The sequence below is a fragment of the Schistocerca serialis genome, chromosome 8 (genome assembly GCF_023864345.2).
Source record: "Schistocerca serialis cubense isolate TAMUIC-IGC-003099 chromosome 8, iqSchSeri2.2, whole genome shotgun sequence".
In the NCBI taxonomy this organism is placed as follows: Eukaryota; Metazoa; Arthropoda; class Insecta; order Orthoptera; family Acrididae; genus Schistocerca; species Schistocerca serialis.
This window is the reverse complement of record NC_064645.1, coordinates 377781090-377797229: the sequence shown is the minus strand read 5'-3', so window position 1 is coordinate 377797229 and position 16140 is coordinate 377781090. Positions and strand designations below refer to the sequence as shown.

At 44.0% G+C, this 16140-nt stretch overlaps 1 protein-coding gene across 4 annotated transcripts in view; it reads right to left on the bottom strand.

Annotated features, from left to right (window-relative positions):
- Positions 1 to 16140, bottom strand: part of LOC126416402 (excitatory amino acid transporter) — a 444232-nt gene that overhangs the window by 230341 nt on the left and 197751 nt on the right. The window contains exon 1 of one of the 4 annotated variants that reach the window (XM_050084098.1): positions 11721 to 11790. The exons of the other annotated variants lie outside the window; for them this stretch is intronic. Within the exon in view, the coding sequence (XP_049940055.1) occupies positions 11721 to 11775 (55 nt within the window). The 5' untranslated portion in view covers positions 11776 to 11790. Of the gene's footprint in view, positions 1 to 11720; positions 11791 to 16140 lie in introns of those variants that run through there. 4 annotated transcript variants of the gene reach the window in all.

The window sequence follows — 16140 nt, the reverse complement described above, 5'->3', positions numbered from 1 at the left end:
TGACATTAGGGAAAAATATTTGTTTTGATGTCCCCTACAACCTCCCAGAGTTTGTCGGTTTAAATACTTTTCACCCTGTACATTTGGATATACCCCAAAAGCCTCTCTGCTCTCAATATAGGGTTTTAGCGTTTTCGGTACCTAGTATCGTCTGAGCTCTACTGTTTATTTCGAGCGCTTGAAACTCTGGCACATAACTGTGGATGCTTGAGTACTTGTTTGCAACGATTTTAGAAGCCTCGTACGTGACCAAAATTCTTTAGTCTTACACTAATAGTTCAGAGTATTCTACAACTAATATTATCTAAAGGGGATTGATAGTCACCTATTCCAAAAAATCTTGTGTCTAGACCACACACAGCCAGCTACTTGGGGAGCAGCATCTTACGTGTAGCGAACTCCAAGACTCGTTTAGAGGGATGGTGCAGTTTTCAGCCCTAATGCGTAAATCAAGGAAACTGCGGCCTAGCGTCTCACCTTCAAAGACTCTGATTCAAGCCTTCCACTCTGAGTAGGAGGCCAAGATCGGTTCTTGGGACAATGCTGCAGATTGTGAGCGCTGAAATTCCATGAGGTACGTTAGTTTTCTCAACCCCTTCTGCAAGTCCTGGAGCATCCAAGTATGACCTCAGAGCCCAGAAGACCGCCGTCGTCAGTTCAAGTGCGAGCCACGACCTGCAGCTGGCTGCAGCCTTGTCCTTCAATGGCTGCCAGGACGGCGTTTCCAGCAAGCTACTCCAGGACTCCAGACACAAGGAGTGCACATAGTGATGCTCCCATCCATTGCTGCTATTTCCCTAAGAGCTACCACTGTTCACGCTCATTGGAACTGCTGACGATTAACAGACCTCATAACCTTATAACCTTTAGCGTTTACCTCATCTTGACATGGGTCACAGCAAGTTTCCCAGTATGTGAAATGTCTCTCATTGGATCAGTTTCAGTTTATGTGGTAGGCAGCAGCTTAAACTAATTCGTTAGGGGGATGGATGTAGTATCCCAAATGTCCCTTGTCCCTTATCACCTGTACAAGGTATTTCGTTCTATCGCCGACATCCAACTCGCACCTAAGTAGACCTGTGCCGATAAGTGCTGTATTTCCTGTGGAGGAGACAGTATCAATAAGAGGGGATAGTACTTGAAGTAAGTTTGGTATGTGATACGATAAATGTCTCTCGGCACCTTCCTAACCCACATTTTGGTAGCAGCTTCCAGCTGGTAGATAGTGTTGAGTGGTACTTAAGACAGATAAATAAATGAGTGAAATCAATGTGAAGTGAAGTAGAAATTAGAAATAAATGAAAACTTAGTTTAGTTTAGAAGAATTACACACTGGGAAACAGCGGACAAAGCAGCTGTGGCAACGGCTGGCGCTTGCAAGTCAGCATAGCACGTTCAGGAGAAGCCATCGCCCTCCCCACATAAGCGGAAGCTGTCGATTCTGCCGTCAGGGCATCGCCCGACCGGCTCACGTGAAGAAGATTCTTCGAGAAGCTTTTCAACGTAACAGAAGAGGCAATGACCGTGAATTCGTTCACCTCCAGTGAACTGAAGTGAATAAATACGCGAGACGCAGTGGGCCCGGAGAGTAGCAGTAGTTTTCAGTCACTTTCGGTGCTGAAGACCGTCATGCAAGAAGAGACTACAGCATACACAGACGCACACAGTCCGCCTCTGTAATGGAATAGCAAGCAGCAGCCTCGGCGCCAGAAGACGGAAGTTGGAAGGTATTTGAAGACTGATTTTTACGTACCCGGGTGACTCGTGAGGACGGGAAGGAGACGGCCTCACATCAGGAGTCACCTGTGAGCTGGTGATGATCTGTCAGCCGAAGATCAGCAAGCTGGAGTCCGTTGTTCGAGTCCGAGACACTGGCCTTCCCCCGCCGCGCCGCTCCGCTGGCCGACGCACAATACTGACACACGCGGCCGCTTAGAGAAGAGAAACACTGGGACGCCACATCCAAGGTATCACCATCCGATTCACGACTTTGATCTCAATAATTAAACGGGCCACAGCACGATGCGCGCCTCCAGTCAACTGGGCGAGACGGCGACACGAGATACACACCGCCACGCGTAATCAGACGCCGCTGCTGCCGCAGCAGTAGGCTTCGCAAACGACACTGCTGCCGCTCTCCGAGCCAGAACATCCAGTAAGGAAACAGTTGTACAAAACTTTCAATAAAAGTTATCTTATGTAAAAATGTTGTTTCATTCTACCTCATACCCGAGCCAAGGAAGAACCCACCCTGCCCACATGTTAAGAGAGAAAAATTAATTTATTTAGTATTTTTCATCCTGACATAATGCTTTAGAATCAAATGCCCTTTGCAGTAATGCTCATCCTGACAATTGACTAGCATCAAAAGAGAAAACTCAGTTATATAGCGTCAGAAGTGTTACAATAGAGAGTCAGGGCAATTTCCAGCAGCTTGCGAAAATCTTCCTGCGCCTGAGATCAACATCCGGAAGTTTTGTATTTTCAATTTTTGAGAGATCTTTTCATCAGTATTAATTCCCTCTGCTTTCCAGTCAGGAATTCTGAAAGTGACGTCTCTTAGTTTTCCAGGGGCCTTCAGGAAATCTAAAGTTCTCAGTTCTATTCGCTGTTATTGGTTTGATTCGAACGTGTTTTCCCCAAAACAAATCGAGCGATGGTTTCAAATTAGTGTGTAGACAATAGTCGATTTAACGACGTGCATCCTCGCTGGTCCTCAATTCGAAACGGGACTCATCACTGAAGACAGTTCTTCTCCAGTCAATGAAATTCCAGGCTGAAGACGTGTCTTGAGACGCTCCGGACAGTCGTGGGATTCCAACCCGACTATCGCCCGCCATACAGCCCGAAAATCTGGAGTGGATGGTCGGGGGTGCCATTTCTTTTCATTGCCCAACCCCGTTGGTTGTCATCCATGGAATAGAACACAGCGGTACATCGACGATATTCTACGCTGCATTTTCTTTCCATTCATGCAAGCCATCCTGGGTGTACACTTCAGTAAGATAATGCCAGTCCGCACATGGCGAGAGCTTCTACTCATTGTCTTCACGCTTGCCGAACCCTGCGTTGGCTAGCAAGGTCGCTGGACCTCTCCTCAATTGAGAGGTTTATGAATATTATGAGCAGGGCCCACCAACCACCATGGAATTTTTACGCTCTAACGCACCAGTTGAACAGAATCTGGCACGATATCCCTTAGGATGACATCCAACAACTGTGTCAATCTATGCCAAACCGAATAACTGTTTGCATAAGGGCAGAGGTGGACGAAAGCGTTACCGACTTGCTCAATTTGTGAAGCTCTTTCTCTCAAATAAATCATCCAATTTTTCCGAAATTGTGATCCTGTGTTTTTCTGTACATGTACATCTCGTCTACCGATTTCAACCCCATTCGTATAATTCCTCGTGGTGCGTCTTTTTTTTGTGTCTTAAGTGTAGGTGACAGTAGTATGAATTAAATTACGTACTACATTTTCAATCAGTTGTCCCAAGTGGAACCATTCTGGCACTGTGTTCGGATTTAGTTGTTTGGTTGGTTGGTTAAGGGACTAAACAATGACATCATTCTCCCTCTCAGGAGGTAGGTCATCCAGAGTCAATGATGTCAGGCAGGAATTAGATAAATTATGAAAGTATGTAGGAGTGGCAAAATAGAGGAAGTGAAAGAAATATTGATTCTATAGCTGAGAAATAATTTAATAATTCCAGTAAGTGGGTCAGAGCAGACTTGGGGCCTTCCACTGCTCATCTGTGGGCAGGGAAACCACACCCACATGTGATCCCTGCCATCCTGATTAGGGGTGAAGACCGTTACTGAGTGATGAATGCCATTTAGCCAGGGGATCTGTAATAATAAATGTGAGATGGCTGAAAAAATACTGGATGTCGGTTGGACTAAGAAGACGAGAGAAAAAAATCAGGGCAGTAGGAGGGTGGGGCCAGTTGACTGTCCATCAGGGATCTTCATTTGACAGGGGCCACCACTCAGTCACCCTAATCCCGATCCATTGTACTCAAACTGCCAAAGAAGGGAACTATCTGGAAGCAGCATGAACTGTTCTTTCGTCTTCAGCTAGCAACAAGGATGAGGAATCCTTAATGTCTTTCCTTCACTGGTGTGCTACTCCTAAAGTAGGAGATAGGGTGAAGTAGGAAAAGGGAATAACTGCATCTAAAAGTAAAGAAAAGACAGTAAAAGAGGGATGATCAAGGCGGAAGGCAAGCAGGGGGAGAGGCCCCATCAACCACACTGCCCCCAGCCCTGAAGTACTTCAGAACGTTATATCTGAGAATAAAGACCACTTTCAAGGAGAAAATGAAGAATGTTAACTGCCATGAGTCGTCTGCCAATATTGTTGGCGAAGAATGCATATGAGCCATTGTCTGTAAGGCTCCAAAATCACAACACGGGAGTGGCTCATTACAGAAAATAAAATAATGGGTTGATCTGGTGTGACCGATGTGGAGGCGACATAGGACGGTAGGGTCCTTTCAGGGTGAACAAGAGAAGGAGCGCCATGCAGTAGCAGTCTCCTTGACAATGCGGAGTTTCTTAGAGGGTGTGTTATCCCGCCAGATGGTATTCCCTCAAGTGAGGGGAGGTCTTACTTGCACTCACAAATCCGCTTCTCGGATCGTTAAAGCGAATATTGAGCGTGTAATCACTTCGCTAGCCAGTTCATTCCTTACGATACCCACATGGCTCGGAACCCAGACAAGAGTAACAAGCAGGATGTATGATCAAGGTCAGAGAGATATGACATGGTGACAAGCATAAAACTGGTCAATAGCCTGGAGACTGTTCAATGAGTCACTACAAACAAAATGGCGGTCGAGGAAGGTCTTTTTAATAAAACAGAGTTCTGTTAATGGCTATCTAGTCCGCCATAAAAAACAGCACATCACCAGCAACAAATGTTCTTCCTGACCAGCCGAGATGTAAAAGCATATTACGTCCTATCCATAGCTTTAGAGCTGTTGGTGTAAATGATGGTAGCACCCTGATATACCTGGAGAATTAAGGGCAACAGACACTGGAACGTCATTACGACGACAAACTTCAGGTGCTTGAAATAGATTGGTCATAATTCGTGGTCTGTGTACTAATCAAGGTGCGTGGGAAAACACAGGGAGCATATCCTCAAGGAGATTCGGCAGACATCCCAGCAGAGAGCCTCAATGCGTGTTTCAATTAGTAATCTCATCCAAGTTCAAGTATGCGGGGGCGATGCCTCTTTTATGCAAAAAGCATTTAGTGAGTTGTATGATTAGATTGTTAAAGGGTGACTTCACAAATTAGTGTTGGACTATCGGCTCTTAAAACGGAAGAACCTCACTTCAGCAGGACAGACTGTCTGTGGGCCAAGTCTGAAGGTGCCAGTGGCCGGTCTTATCCCATCATGATGGGCTGGGTCCAACAGTTCCCAAGCTTAGGTGTCACTGAGCCATAAAACTGGAAACCATAGTGAAATTGAGACGAGACCAGGGCATGTTAAATATGGAGGAGAGTAGTGTAATCAGCAAGTGTTGGAATGAAAGCAGATAGGGTTAAGATTTTGAATGAAACTAGTCTTTAGTTGACGAATATGCGGCAGTCAAGTCAGATTTTTATCGAAAAGGAGTCCTCGAAACTATGACTGTGCTAAGACATCCAAGCACTTGGTACCCAAGTAGAGTTCTAGGTCACGATGAACTGTGGTATGACGACAGGAATGCACTATTAGCGATTCCAAATGGTTCAAATGGCTCTGAGAACTATGGGACTTAGCATTTATGGTCATCAGTCCCCTAGAACTTAGAACTACTTAAACCTAACTAACCTAAGGACATCACACAACACCCAGTCATCACGAGCGATTCCATGGGAGAGCACTGGAAGCCATGAGAAAGGGTCCAAGTGAAGGCGCATTGGATGGAACCCAGCCGAGGCTACACAGTGTGAGTTATACCAAATTCAAAAATCGTCAACAGACAGCGTGCAAGCGACCAGTGGACCGACAGAGGTCATTAGCGCATTGAAAACAACGAAGAGTGTAACACTACATACTCAAAGGAGATGCTGTTCTCTTGGACCTCTGGAGATGATGAAGACGATGTACCGACTCAAAGCTGAAACAACTGGTGGGATGAAACCTGACAAATGAATGTCTGTAGGGAGCCTCAAAAGCCTCGCCAATGAAGGATAAGAGAAACGAGATGGTGCCAAGCAATGTCGCATTCGTCATGTAACTCAAAAAAAGACTAAAATGAGATGTTGTCTTTTAGAAAAAGCTTGTATGATTGTTGTTTGTATCCTAACCAAATGGTTGGTTGTGGATCGTCCCTCCCAGAAATCACACTGATAGGACAAAAGGATCCGTGATTCGAGAACACAACATAATTTATCACGATACCACCCTTTTACCCTTTTGCAGAGCCTGTTTGCGACGTTAAATAGTCGTAGCTGTCGATGGACGTGGGTTTTTGCCTGGCTGAAGGACTGTGACGATGGCATCATCTCGCCATTGCGAAGGGAAATCACCTTCGAGACAAAAACGGTCGAAGACCTTGAGAAGATGGAGTATGTGTAATATTCAGGTTTTGAATCATCTGATTATAAACATAATCGGGATCTGAAGCCGTATAATATGACGAATCAAGAACCTGAAGTACACTGGTATCTAAAATTAAAGCACCGAAAGGAAATTTTGGAAGGTTGCGTTTATTTTGCCGCAAAACAGGTGATAGTAAAGTAGAAAAAATGTAATGAGTACAGATTGCAAACAACTGCAACATGCACAACGGTAGACTAAAATTTTTTTTCTTTCTTTTTTCAGCTTAATCGCGGTTTGCACACACATTCCAACAATGCGTTCAGTATGGGGTGTGAGCACCTCTGGCAGCAATACAGGCCTGACTACGGCGGGGCATGCTGTGAATGGTGGCATCAGTCTCATGTTGAGGCAGTAATGCCCATTCTTCCTGCAGAGCTGCTCGTAGTCTCGGAGAGTGGTTGGTGGATGCTGAAATGATGCAAGCTGTATCCCTACCGCATTCCAGACATGCTCTATGGGGTTCAAATCGGGAGAGCGAGCAGGCCATGCCATGCGTGCAGTATTTTCCGTTTCCATTTAAACTTCAAACACCTCTGTTTTGTGAGGTCGAACATTATCGTCCATCAAAAAGACGTCTGGGCCCATAGCACCTCGCAACAACCGCAAATGAGGTCCCAAGATCTCATCACGATACCTGACAGCAGTTAAAACTTGCCGACTCACTTGTACAATTTCATGAAGAGGGGTTCGTGTGATAAACAGAATCCCTGCTCACACCATTAGGGATCCTCCTCGATCTCTATCTCTATCCACAATGTTCGGGTTCCGAAATCGTGTTCCAGGTTCCTTCCAGATTCGAATCTATCGAGGTCCACTGTGCAGACTAAATCGGGACTTACTTGTGGAAACAACATTGGCCCACTGTTCGAGAGTCCAGCTGGCACGTTGATGACTCCACTCTAGACTTTCCCTTCTCAGAAGACGCGTCAGAAATAGACACACAGCTGTCTCCGACAAAAAGCCTTCTGCACATCGTTTGCCTCTATACAACACGTCCACAATGCTGCGAGCTCACATGCTAGTTGCTGTACAGTACTAAGGCGGCAATGTCGTGCCGCTACAGCCAAGTAATGGTCCTCTCTTCTGAAGCCACACGTCGTCATCCCTGCCCTAGTCTATAAACTGTCACCACGTCCGAGAACCAACACAACGATCCACATTAAGCCATCGGGACACATCAGTTTGCGACTGTCTTGCTTCCTTTCTTTCTATGACCTTCCACTGCAGAGAGATTGGTAGACATCTTCTCTGTGCAATATTGCACCGTCTGTGACTGTGTACACAGACATCGTGGATGTGGGACTACCTGGCAAATACAACCTTGTTTCGTAGGTGCCCTGACGTCACGTTATCCGTTGACCGTAATACCACCTTCCGTGCAGAACACGACCGTATTGATATCTGGTTGACGGTATAATTATATCGTGGATTACACACAGGACGGGGAAATAGCGATCTGTTGCTTTAATTTAGGACACCAGTGTATTTCCAAGTCAATGAAAGGTTCATAATATAGTTCGGCGTGACAGGGGGTAAAGGATACGAGAGCGACATCTTCGGCTGGTGTTTTATGTGTGAAGAAGATAGATGGGTAAGAAAAGGGCGATAATGGAGTCGCAAAGTGGATCTAGAGATGTTCGGTAAGAACCAAATGGCTGGTAGATGTATCGCCATAAAGGAGAGGACCTGGGACAGCTGTTGATCTTTGGTGGCCAAGTAGACTACGGCGCTTGGCACACATTTGGGATAGAGAGGCATACGTTCTGAAGGAGGCGTAGTGCTTCCAATATTCCTTTTTGCTGTGTTTAATCTGATAACCTCACCTGTGCTGAATTCATTTTGCTTCCCATTATAAGTCAGAGCAAGAAAATAGGTGACAATTTGTGCTGAAAACATACATTTGTCTACAAATGTTACTTCGCTGCTGGTCGGCTGTCTGACGTCTGCAGATGTATACGTAATTTGTCCGCCGTGCCTTATAGACTTTGATTATCACACTAAAGTTGACGTTTTCCCCTAATTTTTGATGGTACTTGACTGTAGGCATTGTAAACTGTCGTAGGCGATAGTATCTTTAGTGTTCTGTTATTCTTTTTTGTACTATTCCCGACGTCTCACCAACATACGTATCCTCGTATTGGTAGGGACCTCAATTCTATACGTATGCAGATATGATACACGGTTCTGTTGCCCCTACGTGTCATTACTGGCTTAAATGGTCCTTCAGACGGTTCTGTTGCCTTCATGCCTGCCCCTTGTTGCTGATACGGAAGCCTTTGTAGTGTGTTAAGTACTTATCACTTCCATATTGGATGATGATTCAAAGGACGCAGTTACCTGTTTGTGAACACGGTTTTTCTGTACGCCTTATATCCAAAATTATCATTATATTTACTAGAAAGTATAACTCTTTATTTACTGCAGTGAATTATATCAGCACTTTTCGAAGATTCCTCATACTGCGTCATTAATGCAGCTGATAGGTGTGGTTCCTGTTCCTTTACATTTTAATGGTTGTGTGTATGAATAGGTTTGGATACAGTTCACTTTTCTTTGCCACCTAAGGCGTTTCCCTCCTGGTGACATTGGCCAATATTGGTAGGACGAACCTTCACTTAAGGAACGCATATATGTGTCATTTCAAGACACTGACGACTGTCTCGAGATACATAGAGTATGCATCATAGGCCAATACAGAGTCGACCCAGAGTTTTCACCCCAGCGCCAATATTTGTCATTAATTGCACGACTAAATACAATGAACTTCCCAACACATTTTCTTCACTGATTATACTGCCTCAGGGGTCCGTTTCCCGATAATATTTGCATCGGAGGCTTAGTTCAGTTGTTTGTAATGCCTTGATGTTTATTGCTGAGTCAGCAAAACCTAGACTGGTCCATGAATGAAAGGAGGAATTTGCTCTTCAGAGATGAATCGTGCTTGAATATGCAGGACGAGTTTCAGCCTTCAGTCACCACCAAGTAATGCTGAGACAAATTCAAATACAAAAACATCGTAAACACAGTTCAACTTGATGGTGTTATGTTTTAGTATGGTTGTGTTGGGCGAGACGGGTTGAGGGGAGGAGGGATCGAGATGGAAGAGGGACAGCAGCTTTTATCGGCTCATGGGGTTCACATCTTCGTTGGTGGTAGGACGAGTACTTTTTTTTCGCCATGAGGTACGGATGTGAGGATCTGCAGGAACATGTGTTAACACCCTTCAGGGGTGCAGCTGGTCAACTCATACTATAATACTGCCCACATTGGGCCATTTTTGAGAACGAATGTCTCTAATAGGTGAAGCTTTCAGTTTATTGAACACGCCAGAAATATTTCCGGACCTGACTCCTACAGGTGCATTTCTGGTGGGATGCATTAGCGAGACGAATAAAAGCCAGTTTTCATCAAAAACTGTTCTTGACTATTGCGCAGCTATTTCTCAGGATTCGAAGAAAGGAGGAATAATAAAATTTCTGGAGAATGAGGAGATAAGAGACTTAACATAAGCTGCGAATCAGAATGATGGGGAAAGTCTTCATTTGAAAGGAATTATCCTGGCATTTAACATCATCGGTTTAGGGAAACCATAGGAAAACTGAATCAAGATGGTCGCATAGGGATTTGAACCGCCGAATGCGAGTCTATCACCACTACACCACCTCCACATAGTAGAACTCTCACACAGTTCAAGAACTCTAATTAGTCGATACCAGCCTTGTGAACAATGAATAATTATGCTAATACACTCATTTCGAAAGTTTCCAATTGTTTCTTCAACGAGAATTTACCTGTGTAGTTGACATGACACACATTGCGTGTAGATAGGCATATAATATCCCGAAATTTCTCCACATGAATAAAATGTATTTTACGTGGGTTCTGTGTATGCTGACTTCAGGCCAGAGATAATGAGGGAAGGAATTCTGAGAGACTTCTGGCGTTGTAGTACGACTATACGTCTGGTGGATCCAATCCCACTACCCACATGCACGATCACTGTGTGATGGTGAGCGAGCAAATATATTTACAAAGCGAAAACAATTTTGTCTGCGCGGAAAGTGATGGATGACTGTTTCTACAGTTCGTTCTGATGTACAGTTGTGCCTTCTTCGAATGTCCTTCAGCCACGGGTTTCTCTGACTTTCAGAGGACCTCTTGTCACTTATCTTTCCTTCCAAAATTGGTTGTTTGGTTGTTATACTTTATATCTTCAACTCATATAATGTGCCAACATTGCAACTTTTTTTGTTTAAACAATAAACAGCAGTTCCTTTTGCTTTCTTAAAGACCATGACATTTTATGTTTTCGATGTCAGGGTATTCGCAAGATATAATACAAATTCATTTCATAGATATTCAATTCTTTTTTAATACATGGGTCTAAGTTCCAACTTGCACACCCATAAAGGACGGTTCCTGGAGCACCAAGTCATTCCGATCCTGAGTTGCCAACTGAGATCCGATCTAAAAATTTTCTCAAGTTGCTGGTTCCCTGGCCCGTTCAGCTCTGGATTTTATCTCTTGCTTGTAGAAATTTCAGACATTAAGATAGCGAAAGTGTTCTGAGTGGGCTTCGAATCATTTTCCCCCATATGCCCTGTACCCAAATTTAGTCCCATACGAGTTTTTCCGTTGTGTAATATAAATGAATACTTGTTGGCAATAAATGTTCATCGAATAAGAACGCTATCTGTGCAGCAAACGACAAATTATACAGCGTTTGAAACTAATTTCTTTTTCGCCACACTGTAAGCAGACTAAATAAATTTAGCTTAGTGAAGATATGTTTCGAAATTTTTCTTTCTGTTAAAAATCGTTTACTGAACGACGTTGCTTTTATAAAACTAAGAATGTCCTTCTACCTTTGCTGAAACAATGGTCAAGAAGCCATTTTGTCCATTGACGAAACTTCCAGTTTATGGTAATGGAAGATCCGACATTCTGCATATATTTTCTGTCGCTTGCTCCTTTGGTTGCGGATGACTGTTATTCAGTTCAAAACCTTCTCTATTTTGTACACTAAAAACCAATCGAAGAGTGAGGTTGAAAAGTTGAGATCTGTGGCAAACATGAACAGTTGTCCGAGGTTTTTTCTTAGACGCGTTTCCTCTCTACTCACTGCGAGAATTTGTCTGGCTGAATGCACCCGTGTGTGGGCCCAAGGCTGGCTTCATAGCACGACTCCATTCAGTATGGCTTCTCGGTTAGCGCGTCCCAGTACTTTTGTTCAGCTAATGTGTGTATCGTCCTTGAGGGGTAAACTGCAAAAAACCAGAAATTGTAACCTGTTTAGTAGTTTTCGCATTAATTGTGATTTCAGCTTGGCTGCTAATATAACACATGCAAAAAATTACGCATTGTGATAGCCGTGGCTTAGTCTGAGGATTAAAGGCAATTTCATCCAACATGAACAAGTCTCTTAGATTGTGCTTGTTACAACAAATCGTATTCATTTTTCAGAAGTTGCATTCTGGAAACACACCACAGGCTGCGTCTAAGCCATGTCTCCGCCATATTCTTTCTTCCAGGAGTGCTAGTCCTGCAAATTCCGCAGGAGATCATCAGTGAAGTTTGGAAGATAGGAAATGAGCTACCGGTGGAAGTATAGCTATGAGGATGGGTTGTGAGTCGTACTTGCGTAGCTCAGTTGACAGAGCACCCGCCCGCCAAAGGCGACGGTCCCTGCTGTGACACACGGTTTGAATCTGCTGGGAAATTTCGAAATAGGAACAATCCGCTGAATTACAGACCCACATCACTGACACCGATTTGTAGTAGGGATTTGGAACGTAAACTATATCTGAGCACCATGATTTACCACAAAAATGGCTCAAATGGCTTTGAGCACTATGGGACTTAACTGGAGGTCATCAGTCCCCTAGAACTTAGAAGTACTTAAACCTAAGGACATCACACACATCCATGCCCGACGCAGGATTCGAGCCTGCGACCGTAACGGTCGCGCGGTTCCAGACTGTAGCGCCTAGAACCGCTCGGTCACCCCGGCCGGCCATGATTTACCACAAAGAAAACTACTGACAAATAGCATCGGTTGAGAAAATATTCTTGTGAAACTTAACTAGTTTTTGCTCATATGAAGTAATGAGTGCTATCGACATGGGATCTCAGATTGTTTCCATATTTCTAGATTTCCAGAAGACTTTTGAAACCGTTCATCACGAGTGACTTCTAATGTCTATTGTCTTAGTTGTGCGACTGGATCCGCATTTTCCCTCCGGAAAGGTGACAGTTCTTAGTAAGTGACAGCAAGTCAGAGCAAAACGGAAGTTATGTATGGCATTCCCAAAGGAGACAATTTGGTCAGCCCTCTTAGATTGTTTGCAGATGTCATTTGCCGTCTTGTAAAGACATCAGAAGAACAAAACCAATTGTAAAGTGATTTAGATAAGATATCTGTATGGCGTAAGTTGTGGCAGTTGACTATAAATAATCAGAAGTATGAGGTCATCTTGATGAGTAGTAAAGGAATCCGTTAAATGTCGATTACACGACGAATCACACAAATTAGAGCTGTCAATTCAGCTAAATACTTAGGGATTGTAATTACGAATAACTTAAATTAGAACGATCACGTAGATAATGTTGTGCGGAAAGCGAACCAAATATTGCGTTTCATTGGAAGAACACTTGGCAGACGCAACAGGTCAACTGAAGAGAGTACCTACACTACGCTTGTTCTTACTCTTCTGGAGTATTACTGAGTGGTATGATATCCGTACAAGATAGGACTGACGGAGGACATGGATATATTTCAAAGAAGGGCAGCTCGTTTTGTACTATCGCGAATTACGGTGAAGTATGTCACGGATACGATAGCGAGTTGGGGTGGCAATCTTTAAAACTAAGGCTTTTTCGTTGCGGCCGGATCTTTTCAGTCGCCAACGCTCTCTTCCGAATGCTAAAACAGTTTGTTGGCGCCCACGTATGTAGGGTGAAATGAAGATCGTAATAAAGTAAGAGAAATAAGAGCTGTCGTTGAAAGGTTTAAGTGTTCGTTTTTTCCATGCGCTGTACGAGAGTGCAGCGCTACAGAAAAAACCAGAAGGTTCTTCGATGAATCCTCAAGCAGGCACTTAATTGTGAATTCAATTGTAATTTTACTGTCACAAAGTAGTCGAATAATGAAGTCTGAGTTTTTAAGTTCTGAAGACTTAACACACATGAAAAACTCATAGAAATATCACATTCCGAGTCTTGTGCAGAATCTAAATGCTGTAACCTCTACAACAAACATAATATTTATTACCTCTGACGATGAAAAGTGAAAGCTTGTTCATGTTACACATACATTCGCTGTGTTACATATTATTATGTTGGGGGGGCAGTTCTGTGCACTTATAAACAATATTCTCACCACAGTAGAAGGTGGTCACAACAACCTGCAGCTTAAGCAAGAGTATTCCTAGCTGATCGTTGTTCCGGAATTTTTGATTTCTGACTCTGCCATTTCTGTTATGTACTCCCTCATCGGATTAGCGGTTAATAATACACTCATTCAAAAGGAATTTTCTCATTCATTCATTCTGTAAACACCAGACGGAAAAAGATTTGAGTCGGATAGGACTTCCAAGTGTTTTGCCTTCAGTAGCTATGCAGCAGAACGAAAAAAAAATGGTTAAACATTGGATTTTCGAACCTAAGTTGAAAGGTTTGCTGACGGTAAACACTCCTTTTATTCTGTATAGCAGTTACACGTGGTGGTTTAGGCCCTGCACAGTAACGTATTATTGCCTCCACAACTGTAAATGTTTGATTTTTAAAAATTGTTACAGTATTTTTCGATTTATTTGCATTTTCTGTCCATTATTCAGTTATCTGTTAAATGAGCACATACACTAAAGCGTCAAAGTAACTGTTATAGGCATGTGTATTCAAATACAGAGGCAGAATACGGCGCTGCGATCGGCAACGCCTATGTAAGGCAAGTGTCCGGCGCAGTTGTTAGATCGGTTACTGCTGCTACAACGGCAAGTTATAAAGATTTAAGTGACCTTGAAGGTGGCGTTATAGCCGGCGCACGAGGGATGGCACACAGCATCTCCGAGGTAGCGGTGAAGTGGGGATTTTCCTGTACGACCAATTCACGAATGTACCGTGCATATCAGGAATCCGGTAAAAAAAAAATCAAATCTCCGACACCGCTGCGGTCGGAGAAAGATTTTGCAAAAACGGGACCAACGACGACTGAAGAGAATCGTTCAACGTGACATGTACGATCATTCAGCAAATTGCTGCAGATTTGAATGCTCGGCCATCAGACAGTGTCATCGTGCGAACCATTAAACCAAAGATTATCGATATGGGTTTTCGGAGCCGAAGGCCCACTCGTGTACCCTTGATGACTGCACGACACAAAGCTTTACGTCTCGCCTGGGCCCGTTAACACCGACTTTGGACTGTTAATGACTGGAAACATGTTGCGTGGTCGGACGAGTCACGTTTCAAATTGTATCGATTGCTGAACGTGTACGGGTACGGGGACAACCTCATGAATCCATGGATCCTGAAAATCAGCAGGTGACTGTTCAAGCTGATGGACGCTCTGTAAAGGTGTGGGGCGTGTGCAGTTGGAGTGATATGGGACCCGTGACACGTTCGTAAGCATCCTGTCTGATCACAAGCATCCATTATTGTCCATCTTGCATTCCGACGGACTTTGGCAATTCCAGCAGGACAATGCGTCACGTCACACGTCCAGAATTGCTACAGAGCGGCTCCATGAACACTCTTCTGAGTTTAAGCACTTCCGCTGGCCACCAAACTCACCAGACAGGAACATTATTGAGCATATCTGTGATGGCTTGCAACATGCTGTTCAGAATCGATCTCCACCCCTTGTACTCTTACGAATTCATTGACAGCCCTGCAGGATTCATGGTGTCAGTTCCCTCCAGCACTACTTCAGACATTAGTCGAGTCAATGCCACGTTGTGTTGCGGCACTTCCGCGTGCTCGCGGGGGCCCTACATGATATTAGGTAGGTGTACCAGTTTTGTCTCTTCAGTGTAGTTTTGGCTCACAGCCTGAGACACAAATAAGGTATGGTGCTGTGATATTTGTTCTTCTGCACTTATAGATGCCATGGTAAGAGAGTGAATTAAGGCAGCGTTTTCTTTCTCTTATTCTTTCATTGCATGCAAATATTTAAAGAAAACGGGAAATACAACGAACGATATAGGTACAGATATCCTGTTCAGTAATCACTGAGCGTGTGTGCAGTACACGTAATCGTGTCAACAGCTGAGAGCAATGCTAACGAAGCGGTAGCAGCATTTTCCGGTGGGCAGGGACTCCGTTTACGTGTTAGTTAAGGGAGCAGCGAGCGGCGTTTAGTTGCTCAGTGGGAAATGCCACCAAAGCCTACGGACTGGATGTCCAGCAGCTGCAGGGTTTAGTTTGTGCATCGCACACAGTTTGGTTTATTACGTGCTTCTGCATGGAGGCAAACAGCATCTAGTGGCTTTCAGATGTGAGTAAGGATTGTGAACGTTGCGGTACGTGGATGAAAGACTAGACAG